Source organism: Natrix helvetica (assembly GCF_964273705.1).
Source record: "Natrix helvetica genome assembly, chromosome: 6".
Classification (NCBI taxonomy): Eukaryota; Metazoa; Chordata; class Lepidosauria; order Squamata; family Natricidae; genus Natrix; species Natrix helvetica.
Window position 1 is genome coordinate 29,435,022 of NC_138553.1, and position 13,655 is coordinate 29,448,676.

General features: G+C 40.1%; 1 protein-coding gene across 2 annotated transcripts in view; it reads left to right on the forward strand.

The window, feature by feature from the left end:
• Nucleotides 1-11,936: 11,936 nt before the first annotated feature.
• Nucleotides 11,937-13,655, forward strand: part of MICALL1 (MICAL like 1) — a 34,029-nt gene continuing 32,310 nt past the window's right edge. Inside the window, exon 1 of one of the 2 annotated variants that reach the window (XM_081958507.1) lies at nt 11,937-13,653. In XM_081958507.1, coding sequence (XP_081814633.1) covers nt 13,508-13,653 — 146 coding nt within the window. In that variant the 5' untranslated portion in view covers nt 11,937-13,507. The remainder of the gene's footprint in view (nt 13,654-13,655) is intronic. The other variant, XM_081958509.1, reaches the window with a different exon arrangement.

Below are 13,655 nucleotides of genomic sequence, written 5' to 3' on the forward strand. Positions count from 1 at the left end.
AGCCTCGCGCCCCCCCTGGGGGGCCCGCCCCACTATTTGAGAAGCACTGGAGTAGAGCCACTCTTCCTTGCTAGAGATTCTATCTACAGAAAAACAGAGTGTTAACAGATTTTAGCAGCAGACAAATGTGACTATCATAGGAGTTGATTATTTCCTAATTTCTGGCACTGGAGATAAATTCCTTGTGTGTCTAACCACACTTGGCAAATAAAGCTATACTATTATTTATTCTATTCCTATTCTATTCTATTCTATTCTCTGATAGAAAATAATATAGAATTTTTGTATGCTTTGCAGTCTAATATAGCCACACGTATTTAAGACTTGAATTTTCAGTAGAGCTTGTTTTGTCGCGAACAGCATTGGAATGCAGTGTTCTAATAACTATATTCTAGAACTATAAAACTATACTTTGATGAACATATTTCAATGGAATATGAAGCCTGCTGTTGACGTCTGGTAGAGACATAGTGAGCTAAACAAGTCTCCATGGAGAGCACAGATGATCATGGCAAAGACCAAAGGACTGGTAAGACAGGAGATCACCTATATGTGCTCCAGATGGCTGCTCCTTATGAGGAGATCACTGGACAATTAGTCTCCCATGGGTTTAAGTATTAACAGATGAAGGGATCAATAATCAAACTCACAGATGGCAGGACCTTTTAAAGAACACCAAGTTTGCTAACCTCATTTCTGATCAATTCAGAAATTGCTTATCTAACTATCTTAAACCTATTAGCGATCTTCCAAAAACAAGTTTGAAAAGCCAACTAATTATAGTTACTTGCGGGATCGTATTCTGCCCCATACATCCCTGCGACCCATCCGCTCGCACAGAGAGGGACTTCTCCAGGTGCCGTCCACCAGACAGTGCCGAGGGGCGGCGCCTAGGAGCAGAGCCTTCTCTGTGGCAGGCCCAGCCCTGTGGAATGACCTCCCTCCGGATATTAGGACCACCTCTGACCTCCGCTCCTTCCGTGTAAAGCTCAAGACCCACCTATTCCAAGTAGCTGGCCTGGCTCAACCATAATTTCATATCGCTCCTGACGTGTTTTTAAATTTTGTAACTTTATTTAAGGGATTTTAAATTGTGATTTTAATTGTTTTCACTCATCTGTCTACCTCCTCCACGTACATGTATATGTCTTTGTTTCTGTGTATGTTTGTCCATATCTGTATTTTATTTGTTTTTATTGTACGCCGCCCCGAGTCCTTCGGGAGAGGGTTGCGGCTAACAAATAAAATTATTATTATTATTATTATTATTATTATTATTATTATTATTATTATTATTATTATTACTTTAAAAATTTGAAATGAATGGCAAAAAGCTAAATAAGACTTGGAACAAAGAAACTTATAAATGAATTAAGGGTACAGACAAATTTGGAATATTGAAACTTTTACTATAAGGTTTTGGAACTATATAAAACAACTTTTTGTGAGAACCAAAATTATTTTGTCTACTGTTAGTCATAACAGAGATAAGAAATTAGATTTAATTTGGAAACTAGAGGGGACTAAAGATTGAAGGCAAAAAGAAAAACCCTTTTTCAGTTTGATTATCTGGACAGGTTTTAAAAATTAAAGGGGAAATACAAATAACAAATCTAGAGAATGGCTGGATAGTGTCTTATTGGATTTTTACAAAAGAGGCTAGTTCAAGTCTCAAGAGAGGGATAAAGAAGATTTGGAAATCATATCCTACAACAATATTTGAATGAATTAAAGATTCAGATTTTCAGAAGTAAAATGAAGAAATATAAAGCTGATTTATTTGACCATGTTTAAAATAGTATGTTTTTATGAAATTCTGGTAACAGTTTATGGATTTTTTTACTGACACCAAGATTGAAAAGTTGATGTTTTATACATTTGCTTATAAATAATGGGTCATGGGAAGAAGAGATACCTGTTTGTAATCTTATAGGGTAATAAAAGACCTACTAAACTCATGTATGCTTGTGAAGATTGGAAGTTACTTCTTTGTTTATTTTCTTATTTCACCCTTCATTTTTCTTTTTTACTTTTTTCTTTGCACTTTGCACTTTCTGTTATTACTTTCCTTTCTCTCGCTCTGACTTTACTTTGTATTAGTTTTTATTACAGTAATTAAAATCTTCAATAGAAATTATAATAAAAAGGAATTTGAAGCCTGGTCTTGTGTTTGCTTGTAAGTAAAAAGACTGATTTTATGTGTGTTTATCTAGAAGTGATTGAATTGTTCAGTGATATTCTTCTGTAATTGAAATGCAGTTTTTAGCCATTTTGCAAAAGATCTTTATTCTGCCACTTGTGTAGAAAGAAAGTATATTATAACAGATTGGCGGGCAAAGGCTTTAGGAGAGGTTTGGTTGTGTATGATCTCCTGATTCAAAGTGTGCAGCAAAATACATTTTTCAATCGTTTGCAGCATTTTTGTCACTGATACACTTTTACAAGTATACATTGTAGCATTGATTACGTCAGAGTGGATAGAACTTTGAACTTAAATTGAAATCCAGGTTCCTGCTCAGCCACAAAACTTTATGGGTGATTTTTGGCTAGCCACTATTTTTCAGTCCGTTTTATCATTTTTTAAAAATAATATGAATTGTTATAATCCCAAATTGCCTCGAGGATAAATAAGACTTGATGTAATGTTATGGGACCACTTTTATTAAAAGCTATTGACCATGCACCATGTTCAATGTTCAGAAATAAGAATCACTATTCGCATCAGACAATAGGTTAACTAAATCCATATTTCTGTCCCCATAGTAACCAACTAGATCAGTGTTTCTCAAACTTGGCGACTTTAAGTCCTATGGACTTCAACTCCCAGAATTCCCCAGTCAGGAAATAGAAAACTGGGTAGCCACCTGCCAGCAGTGCCAGCAATCTAGATCGGCTCCCCCTTCTGTGCCTATCAGGGAATGGGACATGCCCCAGGCTCCATGGGCACGAGTCCATTTGGATTTTGCTGGCCCATTCTTAGGGCAGAACTTCTTGGTCTTTGTAGATGCCTACTCAAAGTGGGTGGAGCTGGCACTCATGCCATCCACCACTTCGAAGGCCGTAATTAGGGTGCTGGGGAGGCTATTTGCGAACCATGGGTTGCCTGACATGGTGGTGACTGACAATGGGCCCCAGTTCATGTTGGCACCCTTCCAGATGTTTTTAGGTCAGCATGGCATACGACACGCCCCAACTGCCCAGTTCCACCTTGCCGGAAATGGCCTGGCAGAACGAACCGTCCGGTTGGCTAAGGAGGCATTGGGCCACCTGGGGCCAGGGAATTGGCATGACAAACTGTCCCAATATCTCCTGGCACAGCATACAACCCCGTGCCCAATCATCAAGCAAAGTCCCGCAGAACGGCTTATGAGTCGTCAGCTCCGGACAACCCTGGACTGGCTACACCCTGGTTATGCAGCAGAGAAAAGCACCCTCGCAGGTAACTCCACACAGGCCTTTAATGTAGGAGACCCAGTCTACGCCCAAAACTATGGGGCCAAACCAAGGTGGCTTCCCGGACAAATCACACAACTAACTGGACCCTACTCTTATAAGATCCAGCTCAGTGATGAGCGAATGTCGCGCCGACACACCAACCAGCTCAGAGGGCGAGCCACCAGCACAGCAGACCAACACCCGGTGCAGGCCCAATCCTGCCACGGGGAACTAATATCGACAGAGGCTGCTCCAGCGCAGACAGAGCTGCATGCAACACCCCCCACCGATGAGTTCTTGTCACCAGGCTTACCTGAGAATCCGGTCAGTCCCGCAGCGGTCAAGTTTCCCACCGACTCAGCTGCACAGTCTCCTGATGTTCCACAGACTTTCCACCAGCGGCTCCTCCTTTGGCCACCGCCCCTGAACTAAGGCGATCTGGGCGGAGCCGACGCCAACTGGCATATTTGGCTGACTACGCATGTGCTAACTGGGAGGAGAGGGGTGTTAAGTCCTCGAGGCTACGATGACATTGACTATCATTGCCAGCCCCTGATTGGTTGAGATGCGATCAGCCAGCTGGCGGGAGAATGCAGCCATTCTATTGGTTCAGCGTCTGACAGCTCTAGTATAAAAAGAGCTGTCAGCTGTCAAATGTTGCTGTTTGCCAGGTCGAGGTTTGCCTTACATTTTGCCGTGTTATACTGTTAATAAAGGTTGTGTTAGCTTCAACCTGCCTTGCCTCAGTGCCTGTCTGCCTCGTTCTCCCTCAAGAACATAAAGTCACTGTAAAAAAGTTATTTTGATAAATGTATCTGCCAATCATTTGTCAATTCCTCTTTTAAAGATAGACAATTTCTGTAGTTCATGTTCTGCCAAGAATTTCTCCTAGTGTCCTGCTATTCTTCATTTTTGCCAGCTATCCCCCCCCCCCCCAGCTATTTCAGCATTTTATGGATCAATAGGTTCATTTCAAACAGCCTGAAGCATCTCCTCAGGCACTTTCTTGTTATGGAGATGGTTCGGGTGGTATTCTCAAATCTAGCCTAGGATTATCTTTTAGCCAGTGTGATCAAATATTACATGAAGTGGTCTTTGCAATTGCACCTGTTACCATTCCCCCCACAATTTCTGAGAACGCAAATATCACATGCTGCGCATTGATGCCTGCATCACACTTCTGTTAAGTGGCAAAAGGTGTGGGCGGGTTCCCTTCATCACAGCTGACCTTCTGAAAAGACCTTCTGGCCAGTTGCTCTTTGTAGCCAGAGGAAGGACAGGCTGTTTCAGTCTGTGCCTGGCACCAACTGAACCTAAAGGAATTCAAAGTATGCAGCCACATTAACAGAGAGCCCAATTGTTGAAATGCGGGTGAAGTTTCTGTATAGCCACATTGTTTTTAAATCTCAGCTCTAGGCTCAACTGCCATAATAAATTCTGAGCTGATGTAGCTCAACGATAAAACCCCTTCAGAACTCTTAATTGCTGAAATCATGAAATAAAATTGGTGCTCCAAGTGATTTGTTTCACATTTCTTGACAGGAAGATACTGCTTTACACTGACCAGATCCAGTGTAAAGTTGATGCTGACCGAGCAAAATGACCTATCTGTATGACCTATCACAATTTAAGTTGGCTCCTTGACCCACTTGCACCCGATATTAATTTACTATGGTGATCAGTATTCTGGTCTTGGAGTCATGTCATGGAAGTGCCTAATGAAAAATGATTTTGTTCGAACAAGACGCCAAGCATATAGAATACTATAGTGATATATTTTTGTACACAATGTTGTATGACATAAGATCCTGTAAATTTGATCAAAGGCATACTTCCTTATAGATATGCCATCTTTAAAATCTCAGTATGAGGATATAGGCATCAATCTACCCGTGAATGCCACTCTTTGTAGTTCTCTGATCCACTGATTTCATTAAAAAAAGATTTAAAAAATAAATGAGAGGCAAGACAATAAATTCAAGCCTAATTTGTATTTTCAACAATTCCTCCAAGTCTTGCATAGTGTTCAGAAGCACTCATCAAATAAAGTGATAGACAATTTCAGCCTAATATTCTTATGGAAGTGAACCAACCTACTCAGAAAAAGGCAACACCATAGCATGGGTGGCTTATTATGAAGTAACCATATCAGTTTCTTTCTGATGTTTTCTGATTACCAGCCATTATGGTTGCCATTTTTTGAGAAATTCCTCATTAATCTGCTGTTATTTTAACTTTAATTTGTTGAAAAATCTATAATGGCTGGGTTCATACAGAATGGCTGACAAATAGTAATTCATTTATATTACATATTAAACCAAAGCCAAATAAGACATTCTATAAATTGGCATTATGCAAAATCCTGACCTGTGCAAAGCTAGATTCAAAGACAGTCAATAGATGGATGTGCCCATGTTTTGTCAGCTCTGTTATTTTAAAAGTCTGGCATTTTTCTTGCCATTTCTAACCTATTACGAAAAATATTTACCTTAATTTGCTTTGGAATGCTCTTGGCATCATGCCACTTTTGGAATCTGTGAGCTTAATCTTAAAATGATTTCACCCTTCCCAATATTATTCTGCAGAATAAACTGCCTTTGAAAAACTCCCTCTACCCTCTTCAAGTACAGAGGTGGTATTCAGCAGGTACTTGACCAGTTTTGGAAAACTAGTAGCGGAAAGTTTGAGTAGTTCGGGGAACCGATAAATACCACCTCTGACTGGCCCCGCCCCCATCTATTCTCTGCCTCCTGAGTCCCAGCTGATTGGGAGGAAATGGGGATTTTGCAGTAACCTTCCCCTGGAGTGGGGAGGGAATGGAGATTTTACAGTATCCTCCCCCTGCCACGTCCACCAAGCCACGCCCACAGAACTGGTAGTAAAAAAATTTGAATCCCAACACTGTTCAACTAGCAATAGCACTTAAACTTATATATAGCTTCACAGTGCATTACAGCCCTCTAAGCAGTTTACAGAGTCAGGATATTGCCCCCAACAATCTGGATCCTCATTTGACTGACCTCAGAAAGATGAAAGGCTGAATCAACATTGAGCTCATGAGAATCAAACTGCCGAACTACTGGAAATCAGCAGAAGTAGCCTGCAGTACTGCATTCTAACCACTTTCGCCACCATGGCTCTTAAGTAATGTGATTCAAGTATTTTACACAATGGGTAGTTAAAATTTGCTACCATCAAGTACAACAAGAAACACCAATTTTGATGGCATTACAAATATGCATGTAGTCAGTTATCATTGCCTATTAGGTTTATGTCTATTTAGTACTACTGTAATACAGTAGATGATGTTAAATACCATATGCTAAAAACAGCAATTGAAGAGAAAAATCACTTCCTGTCTGCATTGACAAACTTCCTGAATTCATTTGGCTGGCCACAATCTAATTCTGTGTACTAGATTAGACAGGCTTTTGGTTTAATCCAGTATGACTCATATATATATATATGTTTTCGTAGATTTTCACGGGTGTAGGTATGCTGGTTTTGTTGTATTCGGGTCTTTTCCCGTGTAACCTTACAGGGGAAAAGACCCGAATACAACAAAACCAGCATATATATATATATGCTGGTTTTGTTGTATTCGGGTCTTTTCCCCTGTAAGGTTCCCCTGTACACATATACATACATACATACATACATACATACATATATATACATATATATATATTTGTGTTGTATTTGTACTGATAAATAAATAAATATTTAGGCATACCAGGGGTTGTAACACAAATACATACATACATACATACATACATACATACATACATACATACATACATACATATGTGTGTGTGTGTGTGTGTGTGTGTGTATGTGTTGTATTTGTACTGATAAATAAATAAATCAGTACAGATAAATAAATAAATCAGATACACAATTATCAGTACAAATACAACACAAATATAAAAAGGCAACGTTAAAAATAAAAATATAGTTTTCTGCCTGCATGGTCTTCTGTGTGTGTGTGTGTGTGTGTTACAACCCCTGGTATGCCTAATATATATATTGTTTTGAAGATACTTGGCATTTGGCAAATTGAAAAAGCCCAAACAAGGATGGAAAAGCAGGTGGAGAAGGGCATGTGAAAAGGCTGTACAAAACTCTGCTTCACGTATTCCGAAGCCTGGTTTAGCTCACTTCAACAGCTTTGCACATTATACCAGCCTCCATAAAAGATCAGATTAGAGATTTGCTTTTAAAATGGAAACGTTTCTATCTGTCATAGTCTGGAGTTAATGAGTTGCCAAATATATATTTTTTATGAAGGCAGGCTTGGAATGTTTTAGCCTGGACAATGACAATGAGTTGTCATCTGACTTGTATACCAATTTTCCATCTCTAAACTTCAGACTCATGTTGTATCTCAATTATGAAATATAGAGTTCACTGTGATCATTTTGTTAAATTACAGAGCACAGCATAAAAATTAGGGGAAGGCGGGGAGAGCAGGGGAATGCACATATATTTGAAGCCTATTATATAAATGTTTATCATCCGTTTTTTTTCTTTCATGATTAATGCAGGCCAAAAGAAATGTGGTGGTCTGGATTATCATGCTCTGCACATATCATCTCAAAATTATGCAGCATATGTTGCGTGTCTAAATAATAACAAATCTTGATCTTATGACAGATTTAAAGAGATAAACAACTTTCATTTTGTGAAATTTCCAGCATCTTCAAATAGTTTTGAAGATCCAGTGCTGCTGCCTTTTCTCCTTTGTTAGTACTTTCCTCTTAGACCTTTTTTTTTTAAATACCTCAAGTAAAAAGTGCACTTTCATGATAACTGAAAATAGATGAACTTCTTTTTCCTTCCAGGCATTTATCATGTTCGTTTCCTGCCCATCCCTAAAGTACAGCTGCAGCTGGAAAACATCTCAGCATTTTGTATCTTTGTATGCTATTTTCCATTCTCAACATTAGAAGAGTTCACATGCTACAACAACGTTTTAAAAAAAGAATTTCATCGCCGAACAAAGCTGAAATTGTCACAAAGATATTAATGCCCTAATTAAAAATGATATGCATTAGCATGCAGTAAGATTTAAAAATTGAGTGGTGATTCAGACAAAGCCTAATCTTAAGGGATTTTATCCCAACTACTCTTAACAGAAAAAAACAATAGACTTGGGAGAATGGAGGTTCGACCACTCCTAATCCACACTCAGGTGGCCTTTAGACCTTTTAAGCAGCAGAAGCAGCCATTAGAACTGGAGGAGCCCATGAAAGAGGTGAATCAGGAGGAAGCTGTTTCCTCACTAATGAATTAAAGCATTGGCTAGTTACTGCAAAGGTGAAAGAAAGGGTATTATGTTGGTACAATGATGTTTCAAGTGGATATTCTGTGAAAGAACAGCTTCCTGACTTCATAATATTCATAGCTAGAGGGTATAACAGGGGGATGAGTTCAGGCAATGCAGCTTCATTCCTTCTAAGGTCCCACTCGGGACCTTTCCAGTTTTCAGGAAATATCAACATGAAGAAACTGAAGAATGCTTCTTCTCTTTGGAATTTGGGAGCCAATTCATTAATTGAGGAAGCCACAAACTGAAAATATATAATTACAAGCCTAACCAGAAGGGGGGAGGGGATTTGACTAGTAGACCACCAAAGTCCCTTTCAGCCCTGACTTTATACAACAGTTCCTGCCATTGTTATGGCTCAAAATCTGCAGCAACAGCCTAAAGCAGTGTGCAATATTCTTTGACATTCTTCCATATGCCAATTGTTCAGAATTTTATTTCTATTATTTGTACCTTATATGCTACTCTATCCAATGGCTTTTCTATCTGATGGCTTTACAAACACATACAATGTTTGTAATTGCTTGAATCAGTGTTTCTCAACCTTAGCAACTTTAAGAGGTATGGACTTCAACTCCCAGAATTCCCCAGCCAGCATGAGAAGCACTGGTTTTCGTAAAGGCTGGTTAATTATAGCACTGCAAGGCAATTGAGAGTTCAGACACAAGCATTTCTGTGTGCAAACATAAAGGGAAGCTGATGCTCTGCTTGGCTAGGCCAGTTGTAACAAAAGACACACCCATCCACACCTACCTCGGGCAACTCCTCATTCCAGTCTTCCTTGTCTGACTGGTCTATGCAGTTTGATAAAGTTTCAGGTTAAGTCTTTGATATCCCAAACCACAAATAACTGCTACTATACTTTTACAGAAAAATTGCTGTAATTCGATCTACCACAATCATTATAATGTATGCTATTTCCTAACTTTAAAAAAAAAGTATCTTCATTTTTAATGGATGTAAAGTAGCAAAGGACTTCATTATAAGTCCTTTGCCGCTGTACATCCATTAAAAGTGAATAAAAAAGCACCACCATCCCACTTCTTTTTCAAGCAGGTCCTGAGATGCTCTCATCCTTGTTATCCCAATACTGGACCATTTTAAAGCTTATACAAGGGAAAGCTTTCATAATTGAATGTTTATTGAAGGAAACATGGGATCTACTATAAGGCAATGCTTATTGAGAACTTTCCTGCCTGCCCACACAAATATCTAATGCAAGCTTTTCCTTCTTCCTTCCCCCAGATTATCTCTACAGGTTGGCTTATTGTCCTTTTGTTCTACCTTTGTTCCCCACCCCTCCTTTATATATAAGGTGTTTTTCACTCTCTTCCTTCTCTCCCATTGAATATAAAACAAAGGCAATCAATAACACTCCAAAACTGATTCAGAACTTTTTAAGGCAAAGGACAGAGCATGGCCAGAGCCTACATTGGCCTCAATCTTTCCCATAAGGTCTGCAGGTTTCATTGTCCTGTGAGCCCCTCCCGAGTGTACATAGCTATTCTTAAATACTATTTAAATACTATTTCCTCAATGAATGCTATATTCCCTTTAATTGAGTGCTTTATGTGAGAAAATCAGGACACAAGAAGTCAAGAATGGATGGATGTTAAATTAATGTAGCCTGGATGTAAACGTGTATGAATAATACAAAGGAAACCTGTTGAGGAGGTTTAGTCATATAGAGACTGAATCCAGAAAGTTAGGAACAAGCAGTGTGTGAGTTCTAGTCCTACCTGGCATATGAAAGACCATCTGGATGACTTTGAGCCGGGGACTGTCTCTCAACTCAATGTCACTCACAGGGTTGTTGTATCGGGGAAATGGGGGGGGGGGGGGCTGCATGAAGTATGGTTGCATACTTGAACACACACACATACACACACGGGAAGAATGAGACAATTATAGTTTTATGATTTTGGGAAGATACTGAAAAAAAATTGAGGTATTTCAAGAACAAGAAGTTTCATACAAATCTGAATGGATATGATAAAAGCAAAGATGGTTTGGAAAGAAAGAGAGCAGGGATAGCTACAGAGAATGGCATTGATGTGAACTAAGTTTAGTTATGTATTCTTTTCTTATCTCATGGATTTTTTTTTGTCTACCAGCTCGCTTCTGAGATCTGCAGAATATTTTTTGTGCTTTGCATAATGTAGCTCTCAAATGGGTAACTTGATGGATCTGCCTGAATGGACACTTTTTCTCCAGTGATTACTGAATTATCTTTTATTGATATTCTCTTCAATGACATTTAATGTCTTTAATTTCTTTGTCTGAGGAATTTGCTATTGTTGAACTCCATATTTGCTCTGGTATGTATGTTTAAATATAATATTTAGTAAGACAGTTTCTCTTGGGAGACTTCCTGCAGAACAACCTGTAGAATAAATAATAATGTTTGAAGGATATGCAATTTTCCAGGGTAGCTGTGAGCCTCCTCTGAGAGATGGGTAGTTAAATAAAAGGTGGGTAAGGGTAGAGAAAAGCTATATTTTAATTATAGTTAAATGCTTTAGTAGGCACACAAATAATATGTTTGCATTATATGACATGTTTGCATCCAAAATATTAGGGAATGCACACATTATGTATTCTAGATCTAGGTTAAAGAAAGCTTTGGAAACAATGCTGCTATTTCAATTTATAAATAGTAGCAAAAATTCCTTACTGCTGTATTCATTCCCAAATCCTCGAAAGCTGGGCATTTTTATTTGGAGATTCTGTATTTGAAATATGAGTTAGAAAATGAAAACTGTGAAAGAATGGAAGTGTTTGCTGTCTGAGTACTATTTATAGCATGTTTATAGCATTTTTAGCCTTGAAATCTTCTGACTTGAAACGCTAAAAACTAGCAGTGAAAACTTTCAAATTTTCCTGACTGACTTTTCCTGCAGCAATAAACTCCCCTCAGTTTCAGTCCAATTAAGGGAGAAGTATAATATAAGCAGTAAAATTCCCTCCAAACCTGGTATTTTCAATGCATCCTCAACCAAATCTGAAGAGAGATGCAAAACAGGAAAAACAAGATAAATTCACTCTTAAGTTCTTTTTGTTTGTGCTACTGAGGGGAGCTGCATGGAAATAAATGTTCTTTTCAGTAGGAAAGAAGCCTTAATTCTTAAAACAAACAAATAAAAATGTGTGTAGCACTATTAATGCCAGAAATAAATCACCACAGCTCTTTGGTGACACTGCTGATGTGGAAACACAACTCGCTGCATTGTGAATAGGATTGAGTGTGCTCCACTGTTTCCTACAGAGCTATTTCATTGCTTTCTAAATTCACTGCAGATAATTCAAACTCTTAAAACTGCATGGAAACATGCATGGGTAAGCAAGTACACACTCATCCACACCCTCTATTAATTTTGGATAACATTTCCAATAATTCCTATATTTCCCTATGGATAGCCTAGTTACTGACAGCAAATACAGTTGAGGTAGTCCTCGACTTATAACCACTCATTTAATGACTGTTTGAAGTTACAATGGCACTGAAAAAATGATTTATGACTGGTTTTCACGTTTACGACCATTGCAGCATCCCCATAGTCCACTGAACAAAATTAGGACACATGGCAACTGGTATGTATTTATGATGGTTGCAGTGTCCTGGGGTCATGTGATCACGTTCTGAGACATTCTGACAAGCAAAGTCAATGGGGAAGCCAGATTCACTTAACAATTATGTTATATCTTAAAGCCTGCAGTGATTCACTTAACAACTGTGGAAGAAAGCTCAAAATTCACCTAACAACTGTCTTGTTTAACAACAGAAACTTTGGGCTCAAACAAAACCTCAAATTCAAAAAATCAATGTTTTCTAGTTATTAGATCTTTACCAGACACCCCGAATAGCTTTCTGTTGTATCTGCAAGGGGAAAAAGGGATTTAGGATTTATACATATCTCAGATTAATCTAATTGTGAGTATGAACATTTGATGGTGCACACATTTAGGGAAGGGCATCTTGATGAGGGGTGGGAGCCAATGTGTAAACCAGGAATTTCATAATTTTAAGTATGTGGTTCCCATTCATTTATGCACAGTGGAGGGATAACCTGGACAGAGTTTGGTCTGAAGTTGCCCTGATCTAATTGTGAATCTTTCCTGCTTGAATGCTGGGATTTCCATTCCCAATCAAGCCCTAAAGGTGGATCAAGCCAACGTCCTTTGGCCCAGCACCCTGTTTCCACAAAGGTCAGAGCAGGATGTCCGGGTGGTCGTAACCATAGTTTCCTTACGCTTTCTGAACATGGAGGCTCTATTGAGGGACCGTAAAGGGCAGCCCCGAACTAACGACCTCGGCAGAATCGCGAGGCGGCCGCAGGGTGACTCTTCCCGGGCCTCCGTTTGCGCCCAGCCGCCTTCTCCCGTCCCCGGGCTGACGGATGACTAAGAGCAATGCGCTGCGCGAGGATGATCATGGGCGGAGAAGGGACAGGTCTGAGCAGAGTCCGACGGTGTTGCTGGGCGGGAGAGGAAGGAGGCGCCCCCCGGGGGTAGGAGGGGAGCGGGGAACCGCCAGAGAACCCGAGCGGGGAACGGCAAAGCTCAGCCTCCCCGCCCAGGCACCGGGCCGGGAGCCGCACTAAGCTCGAAGGCTCGGCCCCGCCGCCTTCCGTTGGCTCGCCCGGGAGGCGCGCCTAGGCATCGGGCACTGCTCTCCGCTCCGTCCATGCCGCTTTCTCAAGCAGAGGCTCCCTGAGCCGGGCTCCCTATTCTTTTGCCTCCTTTCCGATGTCGGGCCCCCGCAGCGCCTTGCAGGCCTGGTGCCGCCGTCAATGCGAGGGTTACCCGGGCGTGGAGATCCGAAACCTCAGCAGCTCCTTCCGGGATGGCCTGGCCTTTTGCGCCATCCTCCATAGGAACCGGCCTGATTTGCTGT